At 40.5% G+C, this 13,903-nt stretch overlaps 1 protein-coding gene across 1 annotated transcript in view; it reads right to left on the bottom strand.

The window, feature by feature from the left end:
• Positions 1–1,681: 1,681 nt before the first annotated feature.
• The window catches only part of NIP7 (nucleolar pre-rRNA processing protein NIP7), a 46,439-nt gene continuing 34,217 nt past the window's right edge, over positions 1,682–13,903 (bottom strand). Inside the window, exon 5 of the mRNA XM_053914636.2 lies at positions 1,682–2,770. Within this exon, the coding sequence (XP_053770611.1) occupies positions 2,633–2,770 (138 nt within the window). The 3' untranslated portion in view covers positions 1,682–2,632. The remainder of the gene's footprint in view (positions 2,771–13,903) is intronic.

Raw genomic sequence — 13,903 nt, 5'->3', positions numbered from 1 at the left:
TAGGTCACATTTCGACAATTGCAAACATCCACCCCCCGAATCAGGATATAAACTTTTCCGGCTCTTCAGAAAGTTCCATAGTTTCCCTTTCCAGTCAATGCCCCCCCCGCCCCCCCGCCCCACTGGCCTCAGGCAGCGCTGCTCTAATTTCTGTAACTACAGACTCATTTATTCTTGATTTACCAGCACATGAATGGAATGACACAGTGTGAACTTTTTTGTGTGTACTTCTTTCTTTCTATGTTATGTTTTCGAGACTCACCTGTGTTGTTCCAACTTGCATGGGGTTTTCCTGTTGGATATGGGGAAATAAGGTGAGGTTAATACATTCGGGCCTAACCAGGACAATTTCATTCATGATACATTTCCCTAGAATAGGCTTAAGGTAACTGCCATCGACTGTGGTAATGCTATTTAAACACCGCAAGGTGCTTTGGGTGAAAGAGAAGTTGGCAAAAAATACCCCATACCTCACCCTTGGACCCAGCCATCCTGCACTTAAGAGTTTCTCTTACAGACAGATATACTCACACGTGTGGCATGTTTGTACAAGAATAAAAATGGCAAGATTATTTTTCAAAGCCAAGGATTAGAAACAAACTAATACCCATTAGTAGGGATCTGATTAAATAAACTATAATGAGTCTAGACAATGGGACACTATAGTCTTGAAAAAAAAATGAGGAGGTTTCTCATGTACTGAAATGAGGTGATCCCCAAAGTGAAGAAAGCCAGACACAGAACAGTGTGTTCGTTCACTCACTCAAAGATCTGTGTGGGGCAACCGCGGTGTGCCGGGCACCCCTCTCCACACTGAGGCAACAGCATGGCACAAAATAAAATCCCTTCCCTTGTAGAGCTCCCGTCCTAATGGAAGAAGCGAGAGAAAAAACAAACAAAGGGAAAATATACTTGTGTGGTGTGTTATCATACGTAAAAGAACAAAAAGGAGTAAGGTAGTGTAAATGTGTTCTTTGAAATATGCACAAAATATCTATCTCGGAGCAGATACACCAGCAACTGGTGGCGTTGGGGAAGGGGACAGGGAAGGAGGGGCATGGATAGAAGAACAAATGTTACTTCATGCTCTTTGTATCTTCTGAACTTTTAAATTATTGAAATGTGCTACCTAATCCAGAATTAATGGATATAATTACATTTTTTTTTTAAGTTGGAAGAAGTATTTGGCAGTATTTTCAAGCACCTGGGCCCTGGAGCAGTGGGAAGCACCCAACCATTTTTTAATCAGGGCAGGAGGAAAGGGCCAGCTCCCAGCTGCCACTCAGGGCAGTGGTGAACCGAAGTCACAGCGGCACTCGGGCAGGATAAAAGAGGCACAGAGAAAACAGAAGGAAATAAAATCAATCTTGAGTGACATATGTTTCGCGGGTATTTATAAAAGACTTAAGCAGCTCCTTCCTAAATTTGAATTAATGTCAAGAGAAAAATCATTTCAGGAAGTGCAAGTTCCTCTCTTCAAACTTTTTGGGACCGTCCCATTCTGGTGTGAATCACACAGAGCCAAGTTCATTCACAGGGAACATCTGTGTGTTTGGAGGTGGAGGGAAGGGGAGCATAATAAAGAGGCCATCTGACACTGAACTTGGACACCTCTTGTCTTTTTTCCCCAGCTTCCCCTGGGTTGTCCATTTGTTTGGTAGTAGGGGAAGGAAGGTCCATAAAACATTTCTGGTTTATTATTTGGGTTTATTCATAGAACATGTGAAAGTGACAATATGGAAAAGGAGCCTGACTGGAATCTGTGCTCTTTGTGAATGTTTGTATTCCAGAAGCTTCCCAGAGTTGTTGGATGATTGTCCTATGATTATGAGAAGTCCCCTTATGGTCACTAGTCAACCAAAATGGGGGGAGGGGAAGTTTGGCTTTAAATAACAAGTTTATAATTATTTATCTTATCTCACAATAAATTACCCCTTTTTAAATACTACCATCATTTTGTTCTATCTTTATTAACTTTTAATTACTGGTTAATATAGGAATACATTCTTCCCTTTAAGAACATTAGTGTTGCTTGCAAATAAAGTTTTGCTTCCCTTTCATCATTACCCACAATGCTAATTTAATTGGGCTGGAGAATGGCTGGCAATAAATTACATTATTATGGTGATTCTAATATGCCACAGACTGTGAGAACCACTTGTCTAACTGATACAGGACCCCAATATTTTTAGAAACTTACTACCTAGAAATGATGGGAAATATGTATTTTTTTAATACAAAAAATCATTTTCTTTTTGTAAGTGAAGGGTGAGAGTTGTCTTTTGAGATAGATTGCATTTCAGCAAAACTCTTCAGTGAACTGTGCAAATAAAAAGTCAGTATGGAATCTTAGAATGGAAGTTGAAGACAGTAAGACCCTAAACTTACCATGTAAAAGTTGTCTTTGGCCTGGGCGTGTTCCGCTTCTGTAGATTATTAAGATGTGGCCTGAGACTAGGGACTGAGAGAAAACTGATTGAAGAAGTTTCTTGCTGAGAGAGATAGAAAGAGAGAGAGAGAGAGAGAGAGCAAGAGCACGCGCGCTATAAAAGACCCCTGTGGCCCTGGCTGGTGTGGCTCAGTTGTTTGGAGCATCGTCTTGTAACTGAGGGGTCGCAGGTTCAATTCCCAGTCAGGGCATATACGTAGGTTGTGGTTTGATCCCAGTCTGGGCGCCTGCAGTCCCAGGCCCAGGCACATACATACAGGAAAGCAACCAGTTGATGTTTCTCTCTCGCATCAGTGTTTCTCTCTCTTCCTCCTTCTCTCTCTGTCCTCAGGTGAGGATAAATAAATAAATAAATAAAAGACCCTGTGGAAGGGCCAGGCTCACGCACTCGAGGACTGCCCAGTCCAACACAGTAGCACCAGCTACATGTGATTATTTAATTTTAAATGTAAGTGAATTGAAATCAAATTTAAAAGTCCCTCCCCCAGTCACAATAGCCACATTTCAAGTGCTCAAAGCCACATGTTACAAGTGGCTCCCATGCTGGGTGCAAATACAGAACATACCCATCATTAAAGAAAGTCCTGTGTATGAGACAGTGTACTCTAGAAATTATCTATTTGCAAGTTTTTAACTTTCTTTCTTGAAATGTAATTACTTACTTCATTACCAAGCCTTCGACAAAGTCTCAAAAGAATAAGAGCAGCCCACATTTATTGATCACTTAGGTGTTGGTCAGTTTTCTTGGTTGCAGCCAACAGGTTCCTCTCTCACTAACTTAAGCACAAAGGGATTCAGTGGAGGGTTTGGGTAGCTCACAGAATCCTTAGGAAACTTAAGAAATAGGCTCGAGGTTAAACATGCAGGAATGAAATTACACTTCTAAAATTACGCTCTGGAACTGGTTGACAAGCAAGCTGCAGTCTCTGCCACCATCCAGAAACTTCAGGACTGCTAAGCTGCCACCGCAGCTGCTGGCTCCAGAATCATGTTGCCTTTGCCATAATCAGCACCAGCAAAATGGATGTTTCACACCTGCTTCTCCCGCCACATAACTCATGGTTCTAAAGTCTGACACAGTGGAATCTAAATCACAAACACAACCGCAGCTGCAAGGGAGTTTGAGAAATGTAGTGTTTAGTTTTCCAGCCTCTGCGGTCCAGGAAGCGAGCTAGAAAAGGGATTGGAATGGATTTGGAAAGAACCATCTAAAGAATCTGCCACTACCTACCGTATGCCAAGTTCCGTCAACATGCCTGAGCTCCTATTTCATTCGTACAAGAATTCAGTCAGAAAGGCCTCTAATGGCCCCCATTTGACAGATGAGGATGCTACAGGAAGTGGTGGGGCACACAAACTGGTCTTGGTTGTGCTTTGTGAAATTAAGTGAGGGCCTTCTGCCCACTCTTGGAGAGAGGTAAAGTGAAGCAGGGAAGGGACAGCAGCCTGGAGAGGCCAGGATGGAAGACGACAACCCCCGAGAATAAAGCAGCAGTCCCAAGGTGACAAAGGACAGCCAAATGAATTTGAGAACTCAGGGGTGGTGCTGCTGTATGAATTCATGCCAGGTCCCAGGGTCCCTGCCCTCTCCACAAATCCATGCTGCCCCCACGGGAGGAACCAGGACTTACACGCACACTTCAAAGAGGTGAGAGCACCTCCCTCGTTAGGTTCTGACAAGCCCAGTTGCCGTTCTGTGGCAGGGCACAGAGTGGAAAAGTAAAGAACTCAGCAGGATCAGCTTCCAGAAGGAGGTGAGTTTTCAGTTGGTTTTTAGAGGAGAGGAGAGGAGAAGTGTTGGCTCAGGTACAGCTCTCAGAAGGCAGAGGGTTTCAGTTGAAAGGTCTCACATGCCCTCACGCCAAGATTCATTAGTTGGAGGGGCAGCCACTGTAGCATATCAAAGCGATGTCCTTGACTGAGGATAAAAGAGGTGAGTCAGTATTTGAGAGAAAACAATAAATAAGCTGGTTGGGAAGGGAATTGATTGCAGGATAAAATCATGTAAAAACCTTCCCATGGTTATAGTTACATTAAAATACCAGTACAGCATGTATTGAAATTCAGTTTGGAGCAGAGTGGAAATTGTGGGGAGTAGGTCCTAGAAATTTTCTAAACAACACTCCGGGCTGAGTCTCCTGATTTGCCCGTCATGAGGTCTGCTCCTGCTTCGGCTCCCGTTCCCTGCGTTGCAGCCCAAGGGCTTGGTCTGGGTCTGGGACCCCTTTGCCTCATCATTATCTCCCAGAAACATTCTTATAGGATCAAAAGATAAGCATGTCAGGAAGAAGAACAAACCTCAGAGAAATTCAGAATAACCTAAGAAAGGGGCATCGACATTCCTGAAATGTGGTTGTAGACATGATTCTGATTTTGTTTATACTTTATCAAACAATATCATCAACTAACATGTTTAACAAGTCTTCCCATCTGCCAGGGTCAATGCTAAGAAACTTAATAATGCATTAAATCATGTAACCCTCACAGCAATTACCTTTACTAAAGGCTATCCCCATTTTACAGATGAGGAAGCCGAGGACTCGAGGTCCCACAGCTAAGAACTGGACTCCACAGCCCAGGGATGTAACCGTCCTGCCACGCTGCTTTCATTTCTCTTTCCTTATCTGTGTTTCCCTATTATTTTTCACATGTTATGTTTGCTTATTTGGTGGCCCCTCACTCCTCCAAAACCTAGAAGTTGGGTTTTTTTAATTTTTATTTTGAGAGTACGTTTATTAAAGCTAGGGACCATGAAACAAAGCAAGGGCTTAAAATAGAAGAGGCAAGATCACAGTGAAAGGACTGCGCTGAGGTGGGGCTGCCTTGGCCCTTTAGAAAGAAAGTCACAGAGGCAGAAGGAGTGAGCCAGCTGGGGTGTGTGGACTCAGGAAACAAGTTACAGAGGCAAAAGGAGGGCCCTTGGAGACAGGTTCAGGGTGGTGAGCCCAGGACCAGCTGCCCCTGCCAGCTGCTCCCCTGGTTGCAAGTCTCCTGGGAACCTTTAGAGCTTGGGAGAAAGCAAGCCAAGATACACGCCTGAGGAAAGAAGTGGGGGGAGGGAAGCAAGGTGTGGGTGTACTCGAGGGAGAGCACGCCAGAAGCTTCTTAAAGCGTGATGACCAAGTCTACCTCATCTTTTGACACTCTTACCCCCAACACCTGGCAAAGACTAGCACACAGTGAGTGCTTAACACGTGTGAGCTGGACGGAGCTTTGTGACACAGCGATCATTCATTCGCTTCATACGCTTATCCCCGCTACGTTGCAGCATTCAACTGCTTCCAGGGAACACGCAGATGAAGTGAGTCCTCTCATCTCATATAGTGCCAGGGTCAAGAGTGAGGGTCTTGGAGCCAGCCACAGGTTTGGATCCTGTTTCAGCCACGTATTAGCTGTGTAGCCCTGTGCCAATGTTGAAAGAAAATTATAATACATTTTGCAATTTGCAAAGGGTTATCTATAAAAAAAGAACCGCTGTTGGGGCATGAAGTCAAAGCTGGAAAAGTTTATGATTCAGATGCTTAAATACATAAAGTATTAAATTGCTTAAATATATATTTGAGAAATGTGGTGGGTGGGAGAGTTCTCAGAGGAGCCCAGGGTCTCACTAGAGTAGCCAGCAAGCAGCCTGCTGACCCTCTCAGGCCCCTCCTGTTGAGAAAGACCAAGCAGCAAATACAGGGACTTGTGGTTAAATGTTAACTTGTGTTTATTTCTCTACAACTGCCTGCTGTTTAATTTGGCCAACCTAGTACAGATTCTTTCGTAAGCCTGTGTGTAATTTCTAAACACCAGACCTACGACCTTTACACACACACTAAACATTTATAGAGTGGGAGAGTTCTCCTTTTTTCTCCCTCAGCAAATTGAATAAATACCAACATCCTCCTCTCCCCTCCAAAAGAGGGTTCTTTGATCTACACTGAAGATAAACTGGTAATAATTCATCCTGATCAGCCAAGGGCTGTAAAGCAGATTCTTTGATAAGCCAATTAATATCAGAGGGCACTGGGGCTTGTTTCTTCCTGATGCTGACTTAGATTCTTAAAGCCATAGAATTTTAGAGCTGAAGAGAGACCTTTTAAGATTGTCTCATCAAACGGTATGATTTTAATGAATAAGAAAACTCTGAGCTCCAGAAAAGGAAAATGCAGTTTAGACTCGTACAGATGTTAATAAAGATCTGTAGAGAAAATATTTTGTCAACAACAATACCTACAGCACCTTAAAGCGAGGTATTGCTTTTTGTTTCCTTTATGGTCTGGTGATCCAAGTACAGTATCTGGGCCTGAAATTAAGAATCTGTAAACACTAAGCCTCAGTGTTGGGCTGACGTCAGAAATATTTGAGAATCACTGCTGCCCCCTGCTGGAACTTTAAAGTCTTACAGGCTCTCAAGGTTCTGTGGAATTTTTTTAAGTCAAAAAAAGTTATAAAAGTAATATTTCCTTAGGTTAAAAAGTTTAAACAGCATAAAATGGAATAAAGGGAAAAGCAAAAATTTCCCTTCTTCAATTATACTTCCCAGGGGTAACTGTTGTTAATTTTCTTCCCTTTCTTTCTTTCTTCCTTTCTTTTATACTTCATTACTTTCTCATTCTATTATTTCAAATTCCTTCCTTCTACTCTTTTAATATTCACTCTGTTCTCTTGCTAACTTGAGTCGAGTGGTTTTCTCATTTGTTTTCAAAATTTCTTCCTCAAAACTACATTTAAGCCTACAAAATGTGTTCCTAATGACTTTTTGCTTCATCCCACAAATTTTGATATGTAATATAAATGTATTATCATTCTGGCCTTAAATTATGCATTTTCACTGTGGTTTCCTTTTCAATTAATTCACAAAATTATTGAGGAGAACATTGTGGTTTTTAAATGTGATTGCATATTATTTATTATTTTATTAGTACTTGCATTATTTATTTATTTATTTTGCTTTTCTTATTAGTTTTTAGGTTCTCAACAAATTTCACTATAGCCTGAGGATGAATGTGGTCTGTTATGTATTTTTTTTAATTTGTAGGTTCTATCACTTACTATGCTGTTATTTTTGAAAATAATCCGTTACATGAAATTTGTTCATTTTATTTTTTATTTCTATATCCTTACCTTTTTTTTAAACAACTATGTAACCAATTAGTATCTTCTAGAGATGTGTTAAAATCCCCTCATCTGATTATAGGTTTGTCCTTTTTCCTTACATAAGTTAATGTTTGTCTTCTAAATTTCAAGGCTATTTTTTAGGTACATACAAGTCCATCAGTACTATATATTCCTCTTATTATAAGTTCTTTCCTTAGCCATAAAATGTTTCTGCCACAAATTGTATTTTGTATGGAATTGATACTGCTTTTCTTAGGATAATTATTGTTATCGTTTGTATGAGACAAATTTTACCAGCCCTTTTGTTTCAGCCCATCCGGGTGGCTTTATTTTACGTGTATCTTCTGTAAGAAGACTATGCCTAGATTTAAAAAATTCAATTTAATTGTACAATCTCTTATTTTTATAGTGAGTTTATTCCATTTTCAATGTTTTGGATTATTCATCAATTTAAAATTATTTTTACTCTTTTAGTTTTGATTTCCTGTTCACTTTCATTTGTTTTTGTTTCTTTGCTTCCTCGTTTCCTGCATCCCATTGAACTAGAAAAGCTTTCTGCATTTTCCCCACTACGGCTAAGAAACTACTGACAATGTTTTCATTTTTTGAATGCTTACCTTGAGTTTTTAACATACACAGTAGACCATATATTTTTCCAAGCATTCCCAAATGCCCAGTAACTTTATTTTTGTTCTGAAAAACAGTAGCAAATAAGCCTTTAGCACACTTTAATTTTTTAGAAAAGTAAAAAATTGTAGCATTCTGCCACAATGTTTTCACTTACGTATATATTCTGTATATACATATATATTTGTGCACATGACATATTTTATATACAAATAGGACAATGCTATACACAGTTTTGTAACTTGCTTTTCTTCTTTTTCTTTGTTTTATTGCTTTTGAATAGGTAGAAAATCCGAAAACTTCCTATATTTTTAAAGAAAGGTCTTGAACATCTTTTCAAAGCAGTAAATACTGACCAACTGTGTTCCTTTTCATGTGGCAGAATAATATTCCAATGGAGTAATTTATTACATTCCATCATAAATTATTTATTCAGTCCTCCTTTGATGGACCAAAACGTAAATCTCTGTAAGAGTAGGGATTTTATTATTTTGTTGTTGTTACTCACTGCTGTCTCCGGGTGATGAGAAAAGAGGCATTTTTCGTTTTATTGTGCTTCACAGATGTTGTTGCGGGGGTTTTTTTACAAAATGAAAGCAAGACCCCCAGACAGAAGAAAGATTACAAATCACTTTTTTGGGATGCTGGCTGTATACTGTGGTCTGGAACCAAACCTGCAATGTCTCTGGGGTATCCCTGTAATAATAAAATAAGTTTAAAGCATGAATGGACATTTTCCTAGTCTCAAATATTTCTGAGTTTCAAAAATGCTGCCCTGAGTATTTTTGTGCCTTTACTTTTGGGCATAGGACAAAGTCTAGAAAGAGGTGTAGGTGCAAAGGCGTGTGAATTTTAAGTTTTGATAAATACTGCCAAAGTACTTTTGAGGAAGAATGGATTCAGATGTTTAGCAATTCTTCCATTCCCATACCTGCCTGGGCATCAAAACCGGAATCTCCCAAACAGTTCATTTAAAATAGCTCCTTTCTGCACATCTCTTCTTTGTTCTAGTTCAGTGCGGGAGGGAGGAAGGTGGCTCTGTACTCCACGCCCACCCCTGTGATTCTGATGTACACACATGACTGAGAATAGCCAGCCGCATAATCTACCCATTTCCTGCTACACTGTAGCAGATGGAAACATGCTCGCATATCCTAATCTTAATGTAGTTACTCATCTGTTATTCACCAGATGCTTATCAAATGCCTACAGTGTATACAAGACCCTATGCTCTCTTTCTCCCAGAGGCAAGACTGTACAGAAGGAGTGGTTATGGATTTCACCACTCCCATGGGTGGTGGTGCTGGGGGCGAGTGGGTGAGTTTGTTGGTGTGAGTGTGTTGGCGGGTGGCTGGGGCTTGGGGAGGGAGCAGTGTGTGGGTGAAACTCAGGAATCCTGCAGCACTACAGTGGCAGGAATTTTACAAAGACCCAGCCCTGTCCTCCGTGACACGTCTGTGTGTGTAACAAACAAGAAGTCAGCACAATTCTAGGTCTTAGGCAACTGCTGCGGGGGGTCACCACAAGCTAACACGTGGGGCACAGCACAGTCCTTTCCCTCTGGGCCCTTCTAACCCAGATAAAACATAATATAAACAAAACACACATGGGAAATGCGCCATGGACAGCCAACAGATCACAGTCATAAAAAGAGATGACAGATTCCACTGTCATTCACAACCCACCCAAATGTCATGTCCTCTGGCAGTTCCTGCCCCCAAAGCAGGTGGTGTTTCCATGTATTCCATAGCACTTGAAACATAACAACAGAAAAAATTAAAAAATACACACGCATAAAATCTATTACTGCTGCTCCCTGAGGCTTATCAAGTCTGAGCTTCTAGCTGCTTTACTGACCCCATTTTATTCTCTCAGCTGAGCAGGGAACTCAGAGAAGTTAAATAACTGGATAAAGCCCACACAGTGTCGTAGAGTGGTCTTCATAATTTCTGCTTGCACATTCCATCAAAATAATTTTGAAAACTGTATACCCCTAGAAACAGACACATACTTAAGGCCACATAATTTATAACAAAGGAAGTACTACAGAGAGTAGAAAAAGATTTTTTTAACAAATAGTGTTGGGATAGCTGGATACCCATATGGAAAAAAAAATGAAATTGGACTCTGCTTCACTCCATACACAAACCAGATCCAGATGGAAAAAGAGACAAATGCAAAAGGCAAACATCTACAAATTTTCAGAAGATAATACATGAAACTATCTTCAAGACTTATGAATAGGAAAGGATTTATTAAACAAGTCACAAACAGTTCTCGTAATAAAGGAAAACAATGACAGATTCAATTAAACCAAACTTACATACTTTGGTTCATAAGTATACTCCACTAAGATAAACCACAGAGTGAGAAAAGATATTTGCAACAAACACAGCTATACGCTCCTCAGATTGTTGCAATATTAGGCTAAGGCGGCCGTGTTAAATGGTACAAGTACTTTGGAAAACAGTTTGGCATTCTTTTGTTTGTATGTTGCATTACATAAGAAAAAGAAAAAGAAACCACCGCCTAATAATATGCATCTCCTTGCACATCTTAAAGTTGACCTCCAAAAGTTTTCATCTTATACTAGGCCCTCCTTCTCTGCGGGGTTATGTTCCAAGACCTCCACTGGACGCCTGAAATTGCGAATAGTACCAAACCCTATTCATACTATGTTTTTTTCCTGTATACGTCCCTACCTATGATAAAGTTTAATCTATAATTTAGACACAGTAAAAGATTAAAACACTAATAAAAATAGAACAATTACAACAATATACTGTAATAAAAGTAATATGAATGTGGTTGTTCTCTCTCAAAATCTCTTCTTGCATTTTACTCACCTCTCACTTAAAGAAAGCACTTCACAGACGCTCTTTTGCATGTCTGAGTTGCCAGCTTGACCATTCTTGCACTCTGGGGCCATTACTAAGTAAAATAAGGGCTCTTGAACACAAGCAGTGTGACACTGTGACAGGGGGTCTGATAAATGAGATGGCTAGCAAACGACTAACAGGTGGGTAGTGTATCCAGTGTGGACGCGCTGGACGAAGGGATGATTCACGTGGGGGGTGAGATGGAGCAGGATGGCACAAGACCCCATCACACTACTCAGAATGGCGCACAATTTAAAACACGAACTATTTCTGTCATTTTCCGTTTAATATTTTTGGTCTGCAGTTGACTGTGGGTAATTGAAACCAAGGAAAGCAAAACTGTGGGTAAGGGGAGACTACTGGTTTTTTGCTTTTTACTTAAACAAGAATGCTCATAGCAGCCTTCTTTGTAATTGCCCAAACTGGAAACAGCTGAAATCTCTCTTCATTATTTTTGAATTCTTGTTTCTTCATTCTGTTCTGGTTGAATGTTTCTTTCTTCCTTCTGCTCCAAACCATTGATTTGAGTCCTGGTTTCTTCCCATCACTGCTGGTTCCCTGTACATTTTTCTTTATTTCACATAATGCAACCTTCATTGCTGCCTGGGTCTTTTTTATGCTGTTGAAGTACCCAGTGAGTTCCTGGAGCATTACCAGTGTTTTGAACTGTATGATAGGTTGGCTATCTCTTTGTTGCTCAGTTGCATTTTTTCTGGAGCTTTGATCTGTTCTTTCATTTGGGCCTTTTTTTTTTTTTTTTGTCTTGGCGTGCCTGTTACGTAGTAAGGGGTGGAGCCTTAGGTGTTCACCAGTGCAGGGCAACCATGTGGCTGTGTTGTGATGCAGTCTGTGGGGGAGGGATCATAGAAGGAACAAGGCTGCTTGCTCTGCTCTCTGCTGGTTTTCAGTCACTCCCCCCACTACCCACAATCAAATTGGGCCCTTCTGGTGCTGACTCCCCAGGTGGGTGGGTTTGTGTACATTCTAGGGCCCTGTCTCTCCAACGAACTCTGTGAGGCTGGGAGTTTCTCCCACTGCTGCCTCAACCCCCACAGGTATTTTCAGTCAGAGGTTTGAAGCTTTATACCCAGGCACTGGAGCCCTGGGTTGTGAGGTCTGTCTCTCTCCCCAGTTGTTCCTCCTGGTTTTTCTGCACATGAATGTGGGGCCACCCAATCTGCCAGTCGCTGCCTTGTGATGAGTCCTCTCCACCCTGCTTGCCTGCCTCTGCCCCTCCTACCGGTCTGGATGAATGTTTCTTCTTTAACTCCTTGGTTGTCGGACTTCCATATGGTTTGATTTTCTGTCAGTTCTGGTTGTTTTTTGTTTTTAAATTTGTTGTTGTCCTTGTTTTGGTTGTGCGAGGAGACAGTGTGTCTACCAACACCTCCATCTTGGCCGAAAGTCCAGACTCAGACATCTAATCATTCTGATATCTTGGGCAAGTCACTTAACCTCTTGGAACCTCATGCCACTCACCTGTAAAACTGGCAAAATAAATGCAGCTTTTTGTGAAGATTAACTAAAATATCAGGTGTAAAACACCCTAGCATAGTGAGTGATAACCAGCAAATGCTCACAATTTATTATTATTACTTCTATAAGTTTGTTGTAACATTACATATTTCTTTCCTTTTTCTCTTATTATATCTTGAGCATTAACTAATCTTTGTGTATACAATTATTTGTTTATTTTTATAGGGGAATACTTTTTATCACAGAATAAAATTCCTTACTATGAACACACCATGACTTACTTAACATTTTTACTACCAGATTTCAGTTCTAATTTTCTATACTTTATAAGTAATGCTATGATAAAAATCCTTATACTTCAATCTTGGTGCTCATTTATGATTATTTCCATAGGACAAATTTCTAAAATATGGAATCTTTATGGCTCTTGCTGTTTGTTTTGTTTCTGAGTTGTTCTCTGGCTGAAAATCCTGTTTCACAGCACTCTCCATGATACTGCATATTATTATTTTTAAAACCTTGTTAATTTAATTGACATATGTCAGACATCATTTACAGGCCTAATCTCATTTCATCTTCACTACAAGCCTATAAAGTGTCCATTTGACAGTCTGCTCCTCTTTAGCAGATGGGAAAAACAAGGCTCTGAGAGGTTAAGTTGTTTTTTAAAAAAAAATTACAGTTGACATTTAATATTATTTTTATTAGTTTCATGTGTACAGCATAATGGTTGGACAATTATATAATTTACAAAATGATCCCTCAAACCAGTAAGTTGTTGGACCAGGATAATAGGCCTGTTGTTGGTCCTTAACATGCTGACTGTGGCTTTTCCCTGTGCCACACTGCCTCCTGCTGGTGCCCAAGGAGAAGGCATGAAACACTGAAGTTCCTCAAAACAGATTCGTTAGATAAGAGTTGGGTATTTGTCCTGAGTAAGGAAGAAAGTGATGCTGGGACAACCACATGATGATGGGACTTTGAAAAATGGGGAGGAAACTTATCAAGCTTTACACTTAATATGTATATACTTTATGTAAGTTATACCTTAAGTTTAAAAAAATGAAAATTAGGAGAGTTTTGACTCACACCCAATGCCCTCACTTCCATACAAGACCCACTCCAGGCCTACCCAGTCCTCTGGAAATGCCCTAACTCACTCCCCTGCCTGTGAAAGATATAGACAATGACGCACCCAAAGAAGGAGTGGGGAGTGGACTCTCCGAGATCGGTGTGGCCAACCCATCACATAAATGCAAAGAAGAAAGTAAGATTCAGGAATGTATCCAGTAAGATGGGGATGAAGGTGGACTTAGAACTGGGGTTGGACCAGAAAAGTACCAAAGGAGAGCGGGACCATGATTTTTTA

This window comes from Desmodus rotundus, chromosome 12, assembly GCF_022682495.2.
Source record: "Desmodus rotundus isolate HL8 chromosome 12, HLdesRot8A.1, whole genome shotgun sequence".
Taxonomy (NCBI): Eukaryota; Metazoa; Chordata; class Mammalia; order Chiroptera; family Phyllostomidae; genus Desmodus; species Desmodus rotundus.
Note: the sequence above shows the minus strand (reverse complement) of the source record. Positions and strands in the feature narration are given on the sequence as shown.